The 23904-nt window shown below is 45.1% G+C and overlaps 1 protein-coding gene across 2 annotated transcripts in view; it reads left to right on the top strand.

Moving 5' to 3' along the window:
* The window catches only part of LOC138580836 (serine/arginine repetitive matrix protein 2-like), a 1087536-nt gene that overhangs the window by 1015849 nt on the left and 47783 nt on the right, over positions 1 to 23904 (top strand). For both annotated transcript variants that reach the window (XM_069651699.1, XM_069651698.1), the window contains exon 13: positions 20255 to 20389. In XM_069651699.1, coding sequence (XP_069507800.1) covers positions 20255 to 20389 — 135 coding nt within the window. The remainder of the gene's footprint in view (positions 1 to 20254; positions 20390 to 23904) is intronic.

The raw sequence follows: 23904 nt of genomic DNA, 5'->3' as shown, positions 1-23904 counted from the left end.
AACCACCCACAGCTATACAGAAATCCTAACGGGCTTAAGATAAGTACATACCCAAGCCAACACAGTACCTCGGCATTGAACAAGATTTTGCAGCATAAGAACTTCAGGGTCTGTAGCCAAATAACCAGTCAGTGGATTCCTTGTAGTGGAGACTGAAAACAAGACCTGAGAAGGGACTTTGCAGCATGGATTGATGAAGAAGACTCTAGGCAAGGTTTCCCTTGTGACTGCTGTTCTGCGGATTTGACGCCTATTCACAGGTCTTCAAATAAACTTACACTCAAGGTTTCTTTGATAAATATTTATCTGTCAGAAAACATTCATAAGAAGGAGGCAATTCTATAAAGCACACACACTTCAATATTATTTCAGAATACTTTTCAAGCGGAGTAAAAGGCAAAGATTATTAGAACATAAAAGGTTACAATTATTCTTACAGTGTAGATATTTTGAGTCCACCAGAAGGGTATTCAATAGGGTAGGCCAAAGTCAATGGGTTAAAGTCTTGGATAGGATAAAGCGGTTCTGGTAGTTCGACAGAAAAGTCTTTGCACAAGTTCTCAGAAGTAGTTTGTAAAAAGAATCATCATATGTTGGGTCACAAACTGATTAGGCCTGCGAGTTGCAAAAGTTTCGAGCACTTTCAACGCGAGAGGCAAGTACTCGGTCTGATTTCACAGTACCTTACAATGAAGAAAAAGATGCAGCAGGTGACTTGTGTTCCTGGCAGTTCCTGCAGATCTCGCTGTTCCTGTGCCTCAGTTGTGGGGACAAGAGGATGGACGTTGGGGGACTCCTGCACTGAGACTGGTCAAAAAGCTTGCAGCTGGCAAACTTCAATACCAGTGGCTGTAAGTAACGCACACAAGCTGGTGTCCCTCTCCCTGGTTATTCGGTTTTCCTGCACCACTCGAGGAAAATGCAACCAGCTCCGAGATAGGTATCCAAGTGGCTTACTGTACAATTGATTGGTCGCACCAACTCAAAGGGAGAAGGCGTCCTTAGCGGGGCTTGTCTGTTGAGATGAACTTGGCAATTCGGACCTGCAGCAGGGCTTCACCGGGCAAACCAACGCTCCAGGAGTTGCAGCAGCTGTCCTCTTCAAGCTCTTTGGTTCTTTCGTTCCAGTGGTCGACTCCGCCTCCCAAGCCAAGAGACTCACCTTTTATTCAGTTCTCTCCCATTCATTCCAGCCTAGCTGTCACTCACCCAGCAGGGTGGCTGTCCTTGCCGAACAGTCAGCCAGCCAATCACCACAAAGTGCATTTGGGTCTCCTAGGAGACTAAGCACAGGGAGTTTCGGGAACCTCCCTCACTTCCTGCCCACCCCCAGACACTCGGGCGCTAGAGGCGGTCTTCACTCCTGAAGCCCGCCAAAGGCGATGGAACAAAGTGGCCAAACTAGATTTGACGCGCAGAGACAAACTCTAGAAGGAACTTTCCACAAAGAAATTTTTACAGAGGGGGCTCAGACACCATCTTGATAAACATGGCGCCCGCGATTTAACATTACCAGAGCTATGAATAGTTCGCGGTTGGGAAAAATCATCGTAGTTTGTAGTAAAACCACTGCCACCGGCCATTCTGAGAGGAAAGGGTAGCATTTGACTTCTACATGAGTATCTAAACACAGGGGATACGAATTAACCCCTCCAGCAGTATAGTGTAAGATAGGGTGTGCTGGGTCTAGGAATTTAAGACTAGTAAAGTCAACTTCACTTTTTACTTACTCTGGGAAACGGTTTATCCCAGAGAAGGTATTTAAACCTTGGGAAACCCTGAAAGGTTCCCACTGAACTGAGGGTGGTGTGACACAAATGAAAAGATGATGCCTCTGGAGTTGTTTAAACTCCATAACCAAAGAAAACAGTTAAAACACATCAAAATACATGAAAAAGTGGGGGAAAAGGCTCAAACTCTCCAGGTAAAAAATCATTCCTCCAAATCCAGCAAAGTTGCTGGGGGTTTCTAATGTGAAGGGAATTAGCACATTTTTTGAGAATTCTCCCTAACTCGGGTCATTGCAACAACGCAAGCTCGCAGCAACGCGTGGGATGGCTCAAAATGCAGGTCTTGAGTCTAGTGGGTCTTGCCAGGCTCTGTCTCTAATCATTTTCGGAGTCCCCAGGTCGATTGGAAGGAAGGGCTACAGCAGGCTCTGGTTACACAGCAGGCTCTCCAGTTGCTGGAAATCATCTCAGCCGCTTTTCCTTCATCTTCTTCTTTGTTTCCAGTGGTCAACTTTTCTTCTGCTTCCAGGTTCGCAGTATTTATCAGGAATTACAACCTCTGCATTCCTTCCCCACATTTTACAAGAAGGGGTGGTCTGGTTGTCCAATCAGGACAGCCAGCCCCCCTCCCAACCCCCCACTCAAGCAAGGCGTAAGACAAAGGGCTCGGGAGTTTTGGACTCCACCCTCACTTCCTGCTCTCTCAGACTGGAGCCTGGGTGGGGAGTCCAAGGGACTCCCGCCGAAGACAAAAATCACACAAAGGAATTGCCCACCCTTGATGTCCGGCGAAGGAACAAGAAACGACAAACACTAAAATGGCAAAAAAAACGGGCCATTTTGGTAAAAATAAACATCCTTAGGTCCCTTTACTGCAGCTGTGAACACAGCCTGCGGTAAAGGTTCACCAAATTAATCACTGCCACCAGCCATTGAAGCTAAGCTTGTCACTAACAGAATTGTTAGTTTTAGTTTGAAAGGGTATACATTGTCAAGGTATAAGCGCCACGATGCTTCTGGGCTGATGTGCGCTCAACAAATTTGAATAAATAAATTGTAAAAGGAATCCAAAGATCCTTTCTACCATTGTGAACTGTATTTCTCCCAAGGTTAGCAAAAGAAAGTTAAAAGGGGAGCCCCTAGGGCAACAAACACTTATTGCCAATAAGTTGTTAAAGAGGATAACTTTAAAATGGAGAGTCAGAAAAATGACACCAATAAAGAATTAAAGATTGTCTGTGTGGAAAAAGGTTCCCACTCACTGAGCTATTATGGAAAAATATCCCACTACTAAAGCAAAAAAGTTCTGGGGTTGACCCAGGTCAGGAAGTTTTACCAGTTCTGTGAAAATCTTAACTAACAGTCCTCTAGGTCTTCCAGTCCCAAGAGGCTTTGCCTGCCTAAAGAAGCAGTGAGTATATATGATGTTAAATTTGATATTTTGTATTGGTTGGGGGCCTTTGAGTACAATCCTAGGATTCAGGGTCTCGAGGGAATCCATTGATTCCTTGGCTTTTGTTTAGGCTTTCCCAGGTTGCAAGTGCTGCTGTAAAGAATGTGGGTGCACTTGAAAGACAAGAGTATGAAATGTGAAGCTGGCTTTGATAGCCAGATTTGGGGAAAAACCTTCCCAGGACCTTAAGAGGTTTAGGACCCTCAAAAAGACTGATGGTACCCTTTGGGCTACCTGGGTGTGTGAATGTTTGAAAAATGTGGATGCTTGGGTTAAGGCTTACAGAGTGAACTCCTTTGAAGGAATGAAATCTGTTTTTGTTGGAATGTATTTTTGATGCCTGCTCTCATGAGCTGAGACAGCACTTGGCTAACTCAAAATAGATTGATCCCAAAAAGTTAGCAAAGGCTGCTGACTCGTGGGTTGCCAACAGGGCCAATCACAAGGATCTGGGGCCACTCTCAAAAAGGATGAGAGGAAGCAGCATAAGAAAGATGGAAAAGAGAATTCAAATTCTAACCACCCAAAAAAGGGCCACAAACAGAAAAGGGGTAAACACTATGGGAAACCAGGTCAGTTTAGTGAAACCTCCAGAGGGAGGTCAGTAGAAGCCCCCGTTCTAAAGAACATTTGGTAAATGTTATGCTTGTGGGTCAACTGACCATGTGAAAGGGGATCCCAGATTCAAGGGTAAACCTTCAGGGGTCCACACTGCCTCCTTAGCCTTCATTCCAGAGGAAGAAGTTCATATGACAAATTGTAACTTTCAACTATTGGCTGAAGACCCCATAGCAGTGTTAGGCAAGATAGAATGCAGTACCCTGTGGGAGACTGCCCCAGCTTGTCCTCTTGGCAATAGTTAACCCAACCTTTGGTATAAGCATGTACTACAGAAGTTGGTAGAGTGACTGTGAGCTTTAGGGTTGCAACATAGTTTCACAGTGACATTTATCCAAATAAAAACACACAAGGGTTCTTGATAAAACAATTATCTATTAGTCATTTGAATAAGCCTTCTTTAGAGGGGAGCAAATATGTTACACAAACATACTTCAATGGATGCACTGTTTCAATAAATCAGTAGATACCCAATTAGGATGGCAATCACACTTCCTACACCCTTGGGTGACTTAAATAACTAGGACACTGATATATCACTGGTACATTTAGAGCAACACCGAGTTTGGTGTCAAAAGGAGAAGGTTTGAGGAAGAAACCATGGTTAACCAGTTTCCCAAACAGGTAAGCACTTTTGAACCCCCCTTCCAGCCACCCAATGCAAAGTAAGTTCACCCTTTCCCAGCCACACAAGTAGAGAATGTATGACTTTATGGGGGGACAGATCAAAACACAGTCAGCTGATAGTCTTCAGAGAGCCAGGACAGCCAATGCCAATTGATCAAAGTCTAGGGGAGCTGGAGTTCTTCTTGAAGGTAATTAAAAAAGTCTTGCACAGTGTTAGAGAAGTTTTGTTCAAAAGGAAATCGCTGTTGGGGCACAAGCTGGGAGGCTTGTGATGGACAAAGCTGCAAGCAACTCTGCAAAGGTAACACAGAAAAGCCTCAACTGAGAGCCAGCAATGCTACACAAGAGGTTTGTACCCCTTAGTTTACAGTACCTTAGGTCTGAAGAAATTGGTTCCAGCTGGCTTCTGTTCCTGTTGTAATATGGCAGGTCCTGTTGTTCCCAGGCTTCAGTCATGGGGACAAGAGGGAGTTCTTCTAGGGACTTGTGCACTACGATTTGAAGGTCGGCGGCAGCAATGGCCAAACTTCAGATCAGCTGCACTTCGCAGTTTCCGCTTCTCGCGAACAGCACCACAGCGGTTCTCGGATACCTTTTGGGCCTGAAAAACAATACCATAAATTCAGTTGGTACAGCCTTATACCAAGAGTGGAGTCTTGTACTGCCTCAGTTGAATGGTTTTACTAAGCCCTTAGTTATACTTCAGGAAAGATGTTATGAAGTACCCTTTGGGTGCACTGCAATAACCTTGGCCTCCTGGCAATAGGGACCCAACCTTTGGTATAAGTCTGAACTACACAGGTTGCTAGTGTGGCTGAACAGCCCGGCTTATCTCAAGAGGGGTCAATGCGAGCAGTAATGTGACAGTTTCACAGTAGCAGTTATTCAACTAAACACTTAAACTCAAGGTTTCTTGATGATAAAAAAAATATTAATTTATTTCATTCAGTTATATAAGCCTTCTTTAAAAGGGAACAATATATGTAACACCCTATCAGAGACCTCCGTTCAGGAGATAAACTCCTATGTGTTCCCCGGACAAAATACACCTCTAAAGAATACAGGAGGTTCTGTGTTCGGCCCCAAGTTGTGGAATCAGCTGCCTTTGGGCGTTTGCTCATGCACTACACTGGCAACCTTTAGAAAATAATTAAAAACATTCCTATTCAAATGAACTTAAGTATCTATGGTGAACCTACATCCTGCAGCTAAATATATAACATATAGTTAACATCTGCGCACGAATGCAATTGCTTGCTTGGTGCGCGTAAGAAAAGAATCAAAATCAACACTTATAACACACTTCAAAACACGCTTAGTTTCTCTAAATCAGATGCCGCCAATTGGGGATGACAAACGCACTTCCTACACCCGCTGGTGACTAAAATAGCTAGGACATTGATTTATCACTGGTACATTTTGAGCAATACTGATTCACAAATAATTCACAAAATAGGCCAGTACTTCGAAAAACCTTCCAATGTCAAAATAAGTTGAACCCTCTCCTGGGGAAAAGATGAAGCACAGAGTTAAAGGTAAGAAGAGTCTCTCATGGAGCCAGGACAGCCAATGTTAATTGCAAAATGTCTATGGGAGCTGATGATCTTCTTTCCCGGAAGGTAAAAAGTCTTGCACAATGTTTTTCGAAAGGTTTGTTGAAAAATAGAACACTTGAAGGGCCACAGGCTGGGAGGCTTGTGAGGGGCAAAGCTTTGGCAACTCTGCAAGGTAACCAAGACAGGTCTCAACTGAGAACAAGTAAGGCTAAACAACAAGTTCTCTTAGACTTTACAGTACCTCTGGTTAGAAGAAATGGTTCCTGCTGGCTTCTGTTCCTGTATCGTGCTGCAGATTCTGTTGTTCCTGAGCCTGTCGTGGGGACAAGAGGGATTACGTCTGGGGACTCCTGCTCTGCAATGGGAAGGTCAGCAGCAGCAATGGGCAAACTTCAATTCAGCGGTCCTTCTGTGTTTCAGCTCCTCGCGTCTGATAGCAAATAGCAACACTGCGGTTCTCGGATACCACTCTGGAATTTCCTCGTATTTGGGTCCAGCAATCGTTTGAGATGGCTCAGGCTTGGTCAGTCCTGCTTCAGGGAAGTCTGGAGAATCTTCCTGGCGCTAGAGTCCGACTTCAAAGCAACGCACACAATCTGGTGTTCCTCTCCCTGGCACTTCAGTTCCAACAGCAGTGGAAGTACAGGCAGTTCCGAGCGGATGGCCAGGCAGGCTTACTTTGGAGTTGATTTGTCCCACCAACTCAAGGGGAGAAGTCGTCCTTGCAGGGCTTCCCTAGTCGAGGTGAATTCGGAAGCTTCAGCACAGCAGCAGGGCTTCACTGGGCAATCCAACGGTCCAGGAGTTGAAGCAGGCATCTCTTCCAAGTTGTTCTTCGGATTTATTTGTCGGCTGGTCGACTCTGCCTTCTAAGCCAAAAAGCCTCGCCTTTTATGCAGGTTTCTCCGATTCATTCCAGCCTAGTGGTCAATCGCACAGCAGTGCCTGTCCTTGCCAGTCAGGCAGCTGGCCAATCACCTTGGGGTGCATTCCTGTAACCAAGGGGATTAGGCACAGGGAGTTTCAGGCACCCCCTCACTTCCTGCCCCTGCCAGGCATACTGGCGCCAGAGGCGGGCTTCAATCGTGAATCCCTTCAAAGACAAAACGAACAATGGGACCAAACCTGGTTTGTCGTGCAGAGTAAATCTCCAGCAGGAACTTTCCAACAAGAAATGGCAAAAAGACTACCAGGGCCATTTTGACGAATTGGGCACACATGGGTGCCTTACTGTGGCTGCAAACGCAGCCCGCGGTAGAAACACACAATGGTAATAAAAAGTAAACTACTGCCACCAGCCATTAATTGTAGAAAGGGTAACATAAAAATGTTACACGAGAAACTAGACAAAGGGGATACTAAGTAACCCCTCCAGCACCCTATGGTAAGCTAGTGTGGGCTGGGTCTAGAAAGTTATAAAATAAAAGTAGTCCACTTCACTTCACTGCTCTTGGAAACACTTCACTGCTCTTGGAAACAGTAGTTTCGGCAATAGAAGGTATTTAAACCTTTGGGAAATCGAAGAGGCTTCCCTGTGCCACTGCACTCAAGGTGCTGTCACAATGTAAAAGATTATGCCTATGGAGTTTGTCAGATTCCAAAGTTAAAAAGAAACACAGGGTCAAAATCACAATAAAAGTACAAGAGGGAGTGAACAAAAAGGCTTACTCTCTCCAGGTTAGAAATTAAAGTCCTGAGTCCAGCAAAAAGTGATGGGTGGGTGGGGGGGTGGGGTTGCTAAGTTAGAAGGGAATTAGCACATTTTTGAGAATTCTTCCCAACAAAAACTGTCCTAACAAAGGGTTTAATTAGAACTATATTTATTTACACATCAAATTTTTTTTAGCATTCTTTAAAAGGGCAATTATTTGTAACAATCAAGCAAACTTTGGAATCACTTTACAAGGTCAATACAATTTGTGCATACCCTTTAGTTATGCTAATACATTTCTCATACACCATGAAGTGACTATAATAACAAGGATAGTATTGCATTTATCATAAAGACCAATATACTTTTTAGACTGAGTTGCAGGAAGGAAGGGTTAAGGGAAAATAGAAAGGTTAGAACATACTTTCTTATAAAGTAAAGCTGTTTTTGGATCCTCCAATGAAATCTAGGTAAGCCTTTCCCAGCAGTAAGTGTTCAACAAATTACAACCTGTGAGGCGCAAGCAAGGCCAAAGTCAATGGATTCAGAAGGGTACCTTTAGGGAGCCAGGACAGCAAAAGCCAATTGGACAAAGTTTATAGTTATGATGCACTTCTTGGATACTGTCTTTCTCAAAATTAGTTCAAGAAATTCACTGACGGAACACAAGCTATTGGGCCTGTGCAAGGGGAATTGACGTCAACTCAAAGTTAAGCAAGTGCAATTCTCAAGTGAGAAAGCATGACTTGGGGTAAGTACCCCCAAGCCCAACAAGTACTTCTGGTTAGACGAAAAGTGGTCCAGCTGGATTCTGTCTTGCTACTGCCAAGCATGCCCTAGTTCCTCTGGCGGCTCTGAAAGAGGAAGGGGGGGGGGGGGGGTGGTTAGTGAGAAGAAGCTGGAAAAGTGCAAGAGAGCAGTGATGTGCTTTTGGCGGCCTCAGCCCATGGGTCCGTTGGCTGGGCCTGGGGTGTTTTGCGGCCGGTAGTCGTTGTGTACTGTTGTGAGAGTCTGTATTTTTGTTTTGTTGCAATGTACTAATGTTTTTGTGGTTTGTTTGTGCAGTAGGTTTATGGTTGGTTTGGAGTTTGAGAGGTGTATGCAGAGGGGGAAATTGTTAGTGCAATTGGTTAGTTGCCATCTTTTATCCTGATTTGATTTGGGCTTCTGTAAACTCCCCAGATGGGGTTCGGGAGCACCCCTGCACCTCTGGCCTGATCTGTGTCTGTCTGGCCTTCGAGGTCCCTTTCACATCTGGACAACTCCTCCCCCAGTCTTCCCTTCCCACTCATACGGCTAGCGCACCTGCCCATGTCTGCAGCTCAGATAGTGTGGTGATTGCTAATATCCCGATAATTCCACTACACTGTGGCACCTAGTGGCAACTAAGGGGCGAGCGCGGGTGAAGGGTGGGATTAGGGTGGGATGTTGACTCATCTAGGTTTGGGTGTCGCCTGTGTTCCCCTCTAACCAGTGTCCTTCAAGGTGCTGTGGGAGCTTCTTCACATAGGGAGATGTCCACAGTCTGCACTGGGGGTTGTCCGTGTCCACTCCAGTTTATTCATCCCTTTTCCTTTCGGTTTTCAGTTTGAGTCTGTGGTGTTGAAGAGCCAGGTTTTTAGTAATTTCCTAAATTTTAGGTGATTTTTGGTGTTTCTTTTATCTTTTGGGATGTTGTTCCAGGTTTTTGCTGCTAAGTGGTAGAAGGAGGTGCCTCCCAGTTAATTCTTGAGTATGGTTTAGGTTCCAGGCGGATTTCGTTGCTTGACATGAGGGGTCTTGTTGGCTTGTTGATTTTCTTTTGTAGGAATTCTGCTCCCTGTCCACTGATTACCCTGTGCGTTATGTACATTGTTTTGAAGGTGATGCAATGTTTTACTGGGAGCCAGTCTAGTGTTTTTAGTGCAGGAGTGATGTGTTCTCTTCTTGATAGTTTGAGGAGTAGTCTGGCTGCTGCATTTTGGATCTGTTGTAGTTTTTTCCAGAGGTTTTATGGAATTCGTAGGTAGAGGCTGTTTGCATAGTCGATACTTGACATGATGAGGGCAACGATAGTGAGTGTTTTGTGCGTGAAGGAGAGGAAAGGTAGAATTCTTCTTGCTGTGAGGAGGAGGAAAAAACATTTCTTGACTGTTGCATTTACTTGTGGTTGTAAGGTTAGGGTGTTGTCCATCAGGACTCCCCGATTTTTTACTACCTTAGATGGTGATGGTGCGGTTCCCATTTCCGTTGGCCACAGGATTGCGGTTTCGTTTTCTTGGTCTTTGGATATGATCGTGATTTGTCTTTCCTGGATTGATTTTCAGGTTGTTGGCAGTCATCCAGTTGAAGACTTCTTTTAGACACTTGATTAGAGTTGAATGATCAGATTGGGTGTCATTGATTTTGTAGATTTGGGTATCATCTGCGTAGTTGTAGCATGTAATGTACTTTTTGAAGATTCAGATAACCGGAGTCTGGTTGAAGTACAGTGGCGATTGTGAGGATCCTTGTGGCACTCCAGTCGTTAAATCTTGGAGTGGATTTGAAGGGTTTAATCCATACAGTTTCTTTTCTGTCTGCTAGGAATGATTTAGTCCAGAGTAGGGCTGTGTCTGTTATGCAATTTCTGCTAGTCTATTGGTTAGGGTGTCATGACTGTGTCGAAGGCTGCGGAGAGGTCGAGTAAAATGAGGGCTGAGGTTGTGTTTGAGTCTGCGTTGATTTATAGGTCGTCCCAGATGGATAGTAGTGCCGTTTCCGTTCCTCTTGTGGGTCTGAAACCGACTTGAGCTTGGTCTAGCATGTCGTGTTTTTCTACGTATTCTTGGGTTGGCTTATATACCTAGGTTTCCAGGAGTTTTGCCAGGTAGGGAATGTTTGAAATCGGCCTGTAGTTGGAGAGGTCTTCTGCGTCGCCACTAGTGTTTTTCAGAAATGGTTTGATATATGCTGATTTGAAGGTCTTTGGTAAAGTTCCTGTTGCTAGAGAAAGGTTCATAAGGTTTCTGTAGTATTCTGCTGGCGCTCCTTTTGCGAGGATTGATTTGTAGATGTCCGGGCGACAGGGGTCCATGGGTGATCCAGCCTTCTTGCTGTGTTTTACCAGCAATGCGAATGCCTCTGCTGATATTTCAGGATAGTTTTTGAGTTTGTGCTGAGGTTCTGTGATGGGTTCGCTTTGTAGTATGTTGTGGTCGGTTGAGGTTTTGTATGGATTGTCGTATGTCGTTGATTTTGTTTTTCTTGAAGCGGTCTGCCAGGTCATTGCATAGTTTCTCTGAGGGGTTTGGGGTGTTGTCGCAGCCTGGTAGGTTTCTCATCTCTTTAATGATGTTAAACATTTCTTTTTGTGTATTGGCGACATTTATAATTCTGTCATCATAATGCCTTCTCTTCGACTTTTGAATTTTCTTCTTGTATGTGCAGATTTGTCTCTGGAACAGTGTTTTTTTATTTATTTACTTTTTTGTTTTTTTGTCCCAGTTGTATTTTCTCCATTCCAGTTCCATTTTGTTTAACTTTTTCATTGTGCTTAATAGTGGGGTGAACCATTTCACCATTACACTTTGTTTGATTGGGTGAATGGTTTTTCTGGGGCGATCTTGTCGATTGCATCTGCAATCCATTTGTGTAGTAGATCCGCTTTCCCGTCTAGGTCAGTTAGCTCGAGTTCTGTAGTTGAGGGTTTGGTTAACTCCAGTTGTTCGAATAGGTTGCTTTCTTTGACGTGTTTCCAGTTTCTTTTTGAGATGGTCGTGAGTTTAGGGGGTTGGATGCACACTTGAGTAGGCAGAGTGATCACGAATGGGATGAGATGGTCGCTCCACAGTATTTGTATCAGCGGTGCCGTGGTGGTGGTTTTTTTCCTCCTCCAAAATTGTGTCGAGGGCGAGGCCTGCCGAGTGTGTTGCCCCTTTCACTAGTTATAGTTTCATGGTAGCGAGTTGTTCAGTCAGTGAGTTTAGGGAGTTGGCGTGACTGTCTTCAATCCAGATGTTGTAGTCCCCCAGGATGATTGGGTGTTTGTGGTTGATGGCTATGTTGGTGATGGCTTCTATGAAGTTGTCGACGAAGGTTGCATCAAATGTCGGTCTGTACACCAGGATGAATGTGTGACGTTGGTTTTTGGGCTTGCTGTTAGGTGTATTACCATGGTTTCACAGTTGGGGGTGTGGAGCGGTTCGCCGGTTTTTGTTTTCAGGTGTCCTTTGAATGCCATTGCAATGCCTCCTGTTTTTAATTTTCCAGTTTATTGGAAGGCATTTGAAGTTGGTTCGAAGGCAGCTTTGGAATGTGGTTTTGTAATTGTCGTCCAGCCATGTTTCTGTGATGAAAAGGATGTCAATGCCATTGCCATTGAGTAGGTCGAAGATCTGTGTGTTTTTTACATGGATCTTGCGTTTATAAGATTGCAGTAGAGTTTGGAGGTGTCGTTTAGCTTGGACTTTCTTGGAGGTCATCTTCTGATTGGTGTTGGGGTTTCCTTCCTGGTCGATCTCTTGCTGAGGTGTAGGTTTTGGGGTGTCAGCGTCTTCGAAAAGTTGTTGATTGGAAGTTCTTCTTGCTTTGGTGATGAGTCTTATCGCATCTGAGGTATGTTGGCTGTTTCTTGTGGTGTTCATCCTTCTGCTCGATTGTGTGGGGTAGTTTGATGTTGTGACTTCTGGTGTTGGGTTGGTTTTGCTCTGGTGACCCATAGTCGGCGAGATAAGGAGTTAAGTAGAGGTTAAATCGATTTTTGTCCTTGACGTCAGGGGTGCGTTCTGTAGTTGTGGTTCGTTCTTTGTTGCTGTTCTGGAGTGTTTGTTGCTGCTTCTAGTTTTCTTTCCCTCGGAATGGGTTGTTTGTGCGGCATTGTAAGGGGTTGTTTAGTCTTTGTTTGCCGATGTCCTGTTGGTTCTGCTTTGGTCTGGTTGTCTTGTGGTGTCGTAGTGTGTGGGGGGAGGGCTGTCTGCTAACAGTTGGGTCTCTGTCTGTGGTTGGTATTTTCGGCTGATGTCAACTCGTTTAGTTGCTGTCTAGAGGGTTTGGGGAGGTGGATTAGGGGTTATATCGTTAGGTGTTCTCGGTGGCTCTCTTTAGTGTCCGTCTCTGTATATGTGGTTCACTGCAGTGAGCTAGCAGTGGGGGTTGAGATCATCTACTAGTTGAAAGATGATTTAGAGGGGCACAGCTAGGACATATGCCTTTTGAGGCGTTCTCCTCTAATCAGGGTGTCACTTCACAGTAATTCACTGGTGGGTGCTGTCTCCCTTTAGGGGTGAGTTGATCAGCGGGATTCCAGAGACCTGTTTAAGGATCTGTCAATGAGATCTGAATATCGTACTATGCAATCTAGAACCCCTACTAAGCTTGAGAGACCTCTATAGTGGGAGAGGCGCCTATCAATGCAATCTGAATATCACACAATGTAGTCTGGTGATAGAGCCCCTACCAAATTTGAGACCTGTATAATGGGAGAGAGACCTATTGATGCTATCAAAATGTCACACAGTGCAATTTGGACACAGAAACCTCTGCTAAATTTGAGAGCCCAGTAGAGTGGGAGAGAGGCCTAGCAATGCAATCTAGATCTCGCACCATGCAATTTGGAGATGGAACCCCTACTAGATTTGAGACCTGTATAGTGGGAGAGAGGCCTATCAATGCAATCTAGATATCACACAGTGCAATCTGGACACAGAAGCCCCGTTCTATTTGGGAGAGAAATCTGTCAATGCAATCTAAACTTATTATGAAGTGCAATCTGGGCAAAAAACCCTACTAGATTTGAGACCTGTAAAGGTCTATATAGATGTGTGGAGGTCTGTGCCTAGCTGGTCAGATTGGTACAGTCTGTTGCCCTTACTCCTGACCCCGGCCACCCCTACCTTATTGGTCCTTGTAGTTGATGGTTGACGGCTGGTCCCTGCTTCCCCTGCGGACACCTGCTGACACCTCTTGGAGCCGCCTCTGATAGAGCCGCCCTTGGCCTTAGGGCCCTTAGCCGCAGGGCTGCACGGGCAGAGGGCTGCTCTGGGAGGAGTGGTGATGAGGGCCGAGAGGACCAATGGGAGTATGGAGGATGGTCCAGGACGTGGGAAGACTGGAGCCTTTGTGGGTTGGGAGCTGGGGTGGGTCTGACGACCTACACGGCTCGCTGGCCTGAGGGAGCCCGGAATGTGTTCAAAGTGGTCCCAAACACGGCCCAAGGTAATCCTTGCTACTAAATCACTCACCTGGGTAGCCTTGGTGGAAGAAGGCGCTCGGAGGCAGTGCCGGACACCAGAGCCCTACACCGTCGAGGGCTGGTCCAATCAGGGGAGAGGAAGACGGTCCGGGAGGACGGGGGTGGGGGGGTTGTGGCTGGGGAGGGTCTGGGCGACCTACACGGCTCGCGAGCCTTAGGGGAGCCCGAACTGTGTTCAAAGTGGTTCCAAACAAGGCCCAAGGGGGTCCTTGCTACTAAACCACTTACCTGTGCAGCCTTGGTGGTTGCAGCAGGCTTCTCTTCAGTTTCTTCTCCGGATGTTTCTTCCGGTGGTCGACTTTGCCTATAGTCCCAAAACTATCACCTTTGAGTTTTCCCATTCCTTCACAGTTTAGGCTATCAATCACACAGCAGGCACACCTAGAGACAAAAGGACAGGAGTTCCGGGCCCTTGCCTAACATCCTGTCCTTCCAGACACATTGGAGCCAGGGGCGGGCTTCAGGGCTGAAGCCTGCCAAAGGCAAAACACACAGTGCTCAACCCTGTCTCAACGCACAGAGTAAAAACAAAGAAAGACCCCACAAACAGAAAATTACAAAAAAGAGGACTGGGGCCATTTTGACAAAATGGTCACCCAGGGGTGCTGTATTGCAGTAAGGGTTTAGCCTGCTGGAAAAATGCAGACTGGTAGTAAAAGGTAAACCACTGCCACCAGCCAGTTAAAGTATTTGTATTTTATTGAATTTATATAGCCCTTTAATCCAAAGTGCTTTACATGAGAACAAGTAAAATACAACCAGCATAAGATGACTATTGAATCACAACTCAAACAGTATAAAGACCAATTTACAATATTGCAGAGGTGAGGAGGGAGTATGGAGGGGGCAGAGGTGTGCAAGGGAATGGTAGATGTTAGTGGAGGTACGAGCGGGAGTAAGAGGGAATGCAAGAATGTATGAGAAAGAAGTGAGGAAAAAGTAAGACTAGATGAGAGCAGGTGGTAGGAAGGAGGTAGCTAGGATGGAGATGGTAAGGAAGAGCAGGAGTAAGAGGTTAGAAGAGAGGGGTAGGGAGATGGAGAGGTAACGAAGGGTGTTGGGGAGTTGGAAAGAGCGGGAGGGGGCGCAGGGTGGTGGAGGGGAGAGTAGGAAAAGATGAGCAGAGAGAACGAGAAGGGGTATAGAAAGTAAGAAGAGAGGTGGGGGGCAAGATTTGAAGACGAGACCGGAGGAACTCGAATTTGAGCTGCGAGTGAAGAGAGCCAACCTAGAGAGGTGAGGGAAGAGGAGATGGAATCAAGAGGTGAGAGAAGGCATAGGGAGCGGATGGCAGAGTGGTAGACAGATTTGAGAGGGTAGAGAGGAGAGGAGGGAGATGAGGATGAGAAGCAGTGAGGGTAACAAAAATGTTGCATGAGAAAGTAGGATAAGGGGGTTCTAGGTAACCCCCAGCACTCCACATGAGATGGTGTGTGCTGGACCTACAAAGTAAATGGTAAATAAGATCAATTTCACCTTACTATTCTTAGGAACAGTAGTTCATCCAAGAAAAGATATTTAAACCTTAAGAGAAATCCAAAGGATTTCTCAGTGACACTGCTCTGAGGGTGGTGTTTACTATACAAAAATCAGAGGTCTATGGAGTTTCTCAGACTCCAAAAACAGTGAAAACATAAAATCCTAATCAGGGAAAAACACATGCGCGAGTGAGAAAAAGGTCCCACTCACTCAGGAGGTAAAATTAAAAAGTCCCAAGTCCACCAAAGAGCTGGGGGTCTCTGAGGTAGGAGGAAATTAGCACAGAAATGAACATTCTCCCTAACACCGCTGGATGCCAGTTGCAAAGCAGCTACATGGAGCTCTATTTATACTTTTACTCAGCACTGCTGCATTGACGCTCATTCTAAAGCAGATTCACAGGTGGGACAAGCGGTGCTAAAACATCTATTTGCCGCTGTATCTTCTTCGCACCTTCTGCCTTCTCCAGACACCACTCGCCAATGTATGCATAGCTTGTGATCGAAGCAGATTCCACAAGCCTCAGAAGGTATGCATTACTCACCGTAATTGTTTCTGTTGCTTGTATCTGCTTGCATATCTCCATACACAAGGATACTTAAACAATCTTTAAAAAGGAGCTAGTAATCCAAACGTTGGGATTCAATTCAACAAGAGAAATAAAGTAGGGGAGTAAATTTTTCTTACGCTAAACATTTTCCAGCACACTGTGTGACGTCATTTGAGGTCAGTATTGGCACTTATTTGTGATCACCATTAAAACATTAAGTTTCAAGGAGGGATAAGTTAGTTAGATCAGAACTTACTTTGTAAATAGTAAAACGGTTAGATTCTCCCAGATGGATGTAGGCAGTCTTTTATCCCAGTAAAGATGGTGTTCATCAATTAAAACCTGTAAGGGAACAAGCACTGCCAAAGCCAATATGTTTAGAAGGGGGCCTGTAGCGAGCCAGACAGCCAAAGTCAATGGGCCAGTTCCAAGTTCTGATGCTCTTAGAAAAGTGTTTTTAAAATAGTCAGTAGTTCAGTAGAAAATCACAAGCTCAAGAGAAGCCACCCGGGAGAAGCACAAGCTGGGAGGCCAGTGCAGGTGAGTTGAGGTCAACACAAAAGGGTTTAAAATAATAATCCCAAAGCTAGGAAGCACCACATTTGGCAAAAGGTAGATGTACCCCAAGCCCCATGGTAGCTGTGAATTGAAGAATTGGTTCCATCTTGGTGCCTTCCTGTTGCAATGTAGCAGACCCTTTTTCTTGGTTGTGGTGAGGAAAGGGAGGACGCCTGGCAGGCTTCTGTGGCAGCCTTTGAGAGAGAGGGACTCTGCAGCAATGGATTCTCCTTGATTCAGTGGCCTTTTGTGGTTTTGGAGCCCTTTTCTCGGAGCCAAAGAATGAACAGCTCTGATTTGCAAGTTACTTGATCCCTCGGTCCTGGACTCTGGTGAGGGGACTCTGGGTGAAGATTTCCTGCTGCTGTAGGGTAATCTGGCTGCCCACAAAGTATTGGCCGAATTCACACTTCCGAAGACAGACAATGCACTTGATGGTCAGGGGTCCCTGGGCATTGGGATTCTGAAGCCTTGGAAAATCGCAACAAGTCTGGGGTTGCGCCACAATTAAGCTAGTCTCAAAGCAAGTTGGTCCCACCAGACCAAGGGAGGAAGTCTTCCTTATTGGTATTCCCAGTCAAAACAAAAACTGGGTCCCCATAACTGCAGGCCTTCACCGGGCACTTCGCGGTCCAGGGGGGTGCTGCTTGCGTCTCTAAACATCTTCGGATGTTGTCCTCCAGTGGTCGATTCTGCCTCTAGTCCCAAAACCCTTGCCTTTGTTAAGGAGAATTCTCAGTAATGTGCAAATTCCCTCTACCTTGGAGACCCCCAGCAACTTTGCTGGATTTTGAGGTCTTGATTTTTTTTAGCTTGGACAGAGTGAGACTTTTTCCCACTCATGTATTTTAAATGTGATTTTGTACTGTTTTCTTTGGGTTGTGCAGTCTGACAAACTCCATAGGCATCATCCTTTACGTAGTGTCACACAGCACATTCAGTGCAGTGACACAGGGAAGTCTTTCAGATTTCCCAAAGGTTTAAATACCTTCTCTGGGATAAACTGTTTCCCAGAGTAGTAAAGTGAAATTGACTTTACTTACATTTGTAACTTTCTAGACCCAGCACACACAATCTTACAATAGGGTGCTGGAGGGGTTACCTAGTATCCCCTGTGTCTAGTGTCTCATGTAACATATTAATGTTACCCTTTGCTCGCTGAATGCCTAGTGGCAGTGGTTTACTCTTTAGTACCATTATGGGATTTTACCGCAGGATGCGTTTGCAGTCACGGTAAAGCACCCAAGGGTGCCATTTTTGTCAAAATGGCACCGGTCTTCTTTTTTTGCCATTTCTTTGTGGAAAGGTCCTTCTTGAGATTTACTCTGCGCGCCAAACCAGGTTTGGTCCCTTTGTTCATTTTGCCTTTGGCGGGATTCACGAGTGAAGCCCACCTCTGGCTCCAGGGTGTCTGGCAGGGGCAGGAAGTGAGGGAGGTGCCCGAAACTGTGTGCTTTGTCTCCTAGGAGACCCAAATTCTCTGTGGTGATTGGCAGGCTGACTGGCTGGCAAGGACAGCCACCGTGCTGGGTGACTGACAGCTAGGCTGGAATTCATGGGAGCAAGCTGCATAAAAGGTGAGGCTTTTTGTCTTGGAAGGCAGAGTTGACCACTGGACGAAGGGATACAAAGAGAACTTGAAGAAGCCTGCTGCTAATCCTGGACAGTTGGTTTGCCCGGTGAAGACCTGCTAGTGTGCTGAAGCTCCAAATTAGTATCAACAGAGAAGCCCCTGCAAGGACAACTTCTCCCTTTTGAGTTGGTGGGACCAATCTACTCCAAAGTTAGCCACCTAGACATCCTCGTAACGCTGGTTGAGTATCCACTGCAGTCTCTGCTGGAACCGGATAGCTAGGGAGAGGAACACCAGTTTGTGTGTTGCTTTTAAGCTGGCCAAGAGCTCCAGGAAGATCCTCCAGACTCCCAGGAAGCAGGACTGACCCTCAACAGAATGCGGGACCCCAGATGCAAGGAGGGTCCATCCCAACCGCCAGGAACCACGGGATTGCTATTTGTGGTAGTCGCAAGAAGCTGAAACACTGAAGTGCTGCTTGTTTGAAGATTGCTGGTTGCGAGCAGTCACTGTCCCATTGCAGTGCAGGAGTCCCCAAAAGTCCTCCCTCATGTCCCAACTACTGAGGCCCAGGAACAGTGAGATCTGCAGAGCTGCACAGGAACAGAAGTCATCTGATGCACTTTTTTCAATTAAAAGGTATGGTAAAGACTTGAGAACATACCTCTTATAGTAGTTGCTTGCATCTTCTACTACTCAAGTCTAACAGCTTGTGGCCCTACATTAATTCTTCTTTTTCTTCAAAGTCTTCTGAAACGTTGTGCAGAGGCTTTTCTTATTCAACTACCAGAAGTGCGTCAGCCCATATAGACTTTAGACCATTGACTTTGGCCTAGCCTGTTCCACTGAATGACTGTTTGGGGGATCCAAAAGTATTTGCCTGTTTAAGAAATATTGTGATCTCTCGTTTGTTTTAAATAACCTTTTCCTTTGACCTATTCCTAAGAATATTCTAAATGCAACAGTGATATATTAATGTCCACAGCACCCTAACTATTGAAGTCACCGCAGGGTGTAGGTTGTGCCTTTGTGCCATTCCAAAAGGGTACTTACTGATTTAGAAACTTAAGAGTGTGTATTTTGAAATATATTTGTGTTGTATTATATTGCTCCCTTCTGAAGGATTATTCTAACTGACTGATAAATAATTGTTTATTCAAGAAACCTTGTGTGTAAGTGTTTATTTGAATATTTGTCACTGTGAATCTGTATAACTCCACTACAGCTCACATTGACCCCGCCTGGCTGCTCAACAAGCTAACAACCTGTCTAGTACAGACTTAAACCAAAGGTTGGGTTCCTATTGCCAGGTTGTCAGGGTTGTTGTAGTGCACCCAAAGGGTACTGCATACAATCTTGCCTAACAGCCTTTTAAGCAAGTTCCCATTCATTCACAGCACTAGGGCTGTCAATTGCCCAGCAGGGTGGCTGTCCTCCCGGAAAGCCAGCCGGCTAATCAACTGGTTTCACTCGGGCACACCTAGAGACAAAGGACAGGAAAGTTTTGGCACCCTCCCTCACTTCTTGCCTTTGCAGACACATTGGTGCCTCGGAGGGCTTCAGTGCTGAAGCCCGCCAAAGGCAAAATGCACAAAGGACTCAAACCCAATTGAAACAGAGTAAAATCCCAGAAAGAACTGACAGACAAGAAATGGCAAAAAAGAAGACGGGCCATTTTGGGAAAATGGTCACCCTTTGGTGCTGTACTGCAGCTGAGAAATCGGCCTGCAGATACATGGAACAAAGGTAGTAAAAAAGAAACCACTGCCAACAGCCATTCAAGTTAGTGTAACAGAATGTTACATGGGATGAGGAGTTAATATGTAACCTCCCAGCACTCCACATAGGGTGGTGTGTGCTGGGCCCACTTAAGTTAAGTAAGACAAACGTCATCTTGCTATTCTTGTGAACAGTAGTTCACCCAAGAAAATGTATTTAAACATTAAGAGAAGTCCAAGGGACTGCACAAAAGGTTCTGTCCCCATGCAAACAGCCGATGCCTATGGAGTTTACCAGACTCCATTAAACAGTAAGAAACACAAAATCCTAGTCAGCAAGAGAGCTGGGGGTCTCTAATGGTTAAGGTAATTGGCACAGAAATTAACATTCTCCCTATCAGCACCCACCTTTAAAATTATTGTTGCTGTTGTAAAGAGGAGCCAATTTTGCATTCAGGAAAGCTTTTTTAATTTACCAAAGGTTCTTTAGACCTTTTTTATAAAACCTATTTTTTTTTCTTTTTTTTCAGGGATCGGGACAGAGACCGGGATAGGGATAGAGATCGGGATTCTGGACGAAGCCGCCGACCTCGCAGCCGGTCTCCCCTGAGGAATCGCCGCAGAGATTCCCCTTATCGTGGCTACCCCCGGCGGAGACCTTCCAGGTAATATCAGTTAGCCGCATAGGCATTTGAAATTCTGACCACTTCTCTGTAAAGTATATCATAATTGTATGCTTCTGGCTTCAGCTGGCACTTATTTTCTTTTGATGTTGCTTTCATTGTTATTTTGTTCAACTTGAAATATCGGATCCGTCATTTGGGTACGATTCTTAACAAATGTAACCACTTAATGGGCCATCTAGTCTTTTCCCCTAAAAATGTTTTTCGAATATCGTCTTAAATGTCTATGCGAATGAGTACGGTGGGAAGGCGTGATGCATGGTTCTTGAAAAGGTAATAGCACCTCAAATGTCTTCCTGATCACATGTTCCACACGACCAGAAAAGGCAGAATTGTTTTTAAATTGAACATCGTGATGCATTGAATAAACATGACTAGCAACGTAATGTGCCTTTTCATGGCCGTAAGAACTTTAATATCACAAATCTCCAGAATATCGACAAGCGCAATTGTTTTCTCTTTTAAGCGAAAAAACATGGTCATATATAAAGTATAACTAGGATAGTATAACTCTTAGCATAACTCTTACCCGCCACATCTTATAACATATGCAGTTGTAACGAAGTGAACAGATCAAGGTTAAATATGCAAATGACATTAAACTGGTCTTTCCTAATTAAAGAATGTGTGGAACAAATGTGCATCTTTCAGAAAATGAACCATCGACACACGCAAAAAATGAATGCAATAGTGCGATGTTATTGTAACGTTTTAACATAGCGATAGTCCCTCCAACACAGATCAGCTGTCTGCTAAACCAGTTCTTCCCCCACACAATTACAGAGCAACATAATAAATGTCTACAATATTGTTTTAATGCTTTGTGCTCAGCTGGGACTACTTTGAAACTGATCCCCAGTTTTAAAGCTCTGCACCCTAAAAGATGGTGAGCAGCTTTTAAACCAAAGATTCGTTTTCAAAATAACGTAGGTGTAATTCTTAACAAATGCCAAGGCTTGTGCCCAGTTAATGAGCCGGCTGGTGTAAGTGTCTTCCCAATGTCTGCTTATATGTCGATACATATGAGAAGGGACGGGTGCCGGTCTCTTGAAAGGGGGTCTCTTGAAAAGGAACTGGAACCTCACATTTAGTTCTGCTCTCACGGTCTTGCCTCATTCATGCCTAGACAAACAGCAGTTGGAGATATTTTACACACGCATTTATCACTTTGCTTTTGCGATTGCATTGATAATGTTCAAAAACGTGGTTAACATTTGATGTAGCAGCAGGGAGAAAAAGTTTACTCTGACCCCAAAATACACAAGGTGGATGCCCCCTCCCCCACATGTCATTCACCTGCTTGCAGGGGTCAAGTCCTAAACATTTAAGTAGAGGCACTCAACAAACGCAATGGGATACGATGTCGCCAGAAACTAGCATATGAAGGTGAACTATGCACATTTCTTTAAATTGGCTTTGCATAACCACCCACATTGCGCAAGACGAATGGCATTTGCCCTTCATAAAATCAACACACAAAACCAAGAGGATATTTTCTTCTAATGGTGGTTTTGAAAACGTTATAACGTGTGCATGTTTTAAACTCCAAGAACCAATACAAATGTTTTCCCTGGGACTTGCAGTAGCGAAATGTGAAATTTCACCTTCAGTTTGTCATTTTTCATCAGGTTATATAGTGCAGTGATGAAGTGGCCAGCCCACAAGCCTGACTGCGTTTTGATCCCTGAGGTCGCCTTTAAATCATATATTAAGAGGACATTCAATGTTTCTCATTTTAGCTGGGGGGGACTGAGTCCACCCTCTGAGTAAAGTGGGGGGGACTCCGCCCCCCCCCCCCCCACGTGTACCCTCGACTTGAGCCCTGCCTGCTTGTTTGATCGACTTCCAACCTAGTCATGTTGCATTTATACAGTTCTTTGTGCTGGGCTTACTGCTTCCCAGCGCTACAGTTAAAAAGGGTGGTTTACCCACTCCAAGAGCACAAGATGGCTGTAAAACATGCCAGCATGACCCGTATTCAGCCATCACCCTCTGTTTCACTTCCACACACACAACCCTCTTACCTTCAGTGTTGAAGTACAGCATGCAGCAAGTATGTCTAGGTAGTCAAAGGGTGCAGGGAGACAAAGCCTCCGGTGATGTTCTGAGTCACTAGGTAGAAATGAACAGAGCCAGTGACTGTCTTCATGGTGACTGGGCATTCTTCTGGCAATAGCAGTGACGCCGACAGCACAAGCCCATTTATGTGGGCATGATTTCTATATTGTTGGCTGTCTATTGGCTCAGCATATGCAATACATGTTTCGGAAGACCTGCAGACACATGATGCATGTGCAGAGCCAAAAGGGGGCCCAAAGTCTTCTCGAACTGACAGGCTGGTGCCTGTTGTAATGACGTGCAACCCAGTTCATTTTTACTGCTTTTCAAGTACTTGAAGCGGGTCACTTCTCATTATGAAAGTAATCACTCTGCAGCGGACAGCAATTGGCCTGTGGACAATATGTTGTGCAACAGTAATCTAGGGCATGCAATATTCCTGGCACAAAGAATCTTATCTGGAGGTCAGGCTATGTAGGTGTTCAATTGCATCTTAACAAATATGTATTTGTACGCTTGCACTGGCTAGAAAATATTTCTCTTTTAGCAACTTTTGATGTTCTATGGACCCATAAACATTTTGCTTTTGTTTTTTAACCTGCCCTGGCATTATACAGGGAAGGGAAGCCTTTGGCTTCACTCCCCTGGCCTTTCGCTTATTTTGTTATGGGAAAACTGATCAGACCTTCAGACTTGGTACTAGTAAAACTGTTTCCCTTTTGTTTGTTTTTTATTTATAACTTTAGTGCTAACCTTTTAACAGTGCACACAGCATCTTACAATAAAATGGCCGTGCCAAGAGATTTTGTGCTTGTTCTTTGGCCATATTGTTGCTTGGCCTTCTTCCAGCCTTTTTGGGTAAGGACATCCCTTATATGGTCCTGCTTTTGCTGGCTACTGCTGGCTTGGTGTGTGTGGACCCAGGATGTGGGTTTGACTGTCTTGTTTGTTTGATTTTATTACTTATGTACTGTCTGGTCCCAATCCACATCTGTGGCGTCAGTCTAGGTGTTGGCCATTAGTGAAACCCACAGTGGTTCCTGATTGGACCAGTTCTGGCTGTTTGAATGGTGCAGATCCTTACCATTGTTGGACTTGCGTCCAGCCAGGATTTAGTATGAGGACTCCTCCTGCAACTGTTTTTTCAGATCATTGTTTCTACCAAGTATCCTTTGTAGACGAGCAGCCAACTGAAGATCCATGGAAGACTCCAAAAGATGCCCAGCATCCTTTTCCTCTGATTGGTCTAGTCTGAAGCACTGCTGGACTACCTGATCCGCGAAGGTCCTGACCACAGTGCTTCAACCCTTGGACAGGTGGCATCAGCAAGTGTCGACTTTCACAAATATTTGGCTGTCCTGACCCTTAGGAAGTGTCCCTGGGCCCCCAGGTGGACTGACCAGCTCTACAGTGGCCTACCTCAGTAGAATCTTTGCTCT

This window comes from Ambystoma mexicanum, chromosome 3p (genome assembly GCF_040938575.1).
Source record: "Ambystoma mexicanum isolate Mex_15411 chromosome 3p, UKY_AmexF1_1, whole genome shotgun sequence".
Classification (NCBI taxonomy): Eukaryota; Metazoa; Chordata; class Amphibia; order Caudata; family Ambystomatidae; genus Ambystoma; species Ambystoma mexicanum.
The sequence above is the reverse complement of the archived record's forward strand: the minus strand, read 5'-3'. Positions and strand labels throughout refer to the sequence as shown.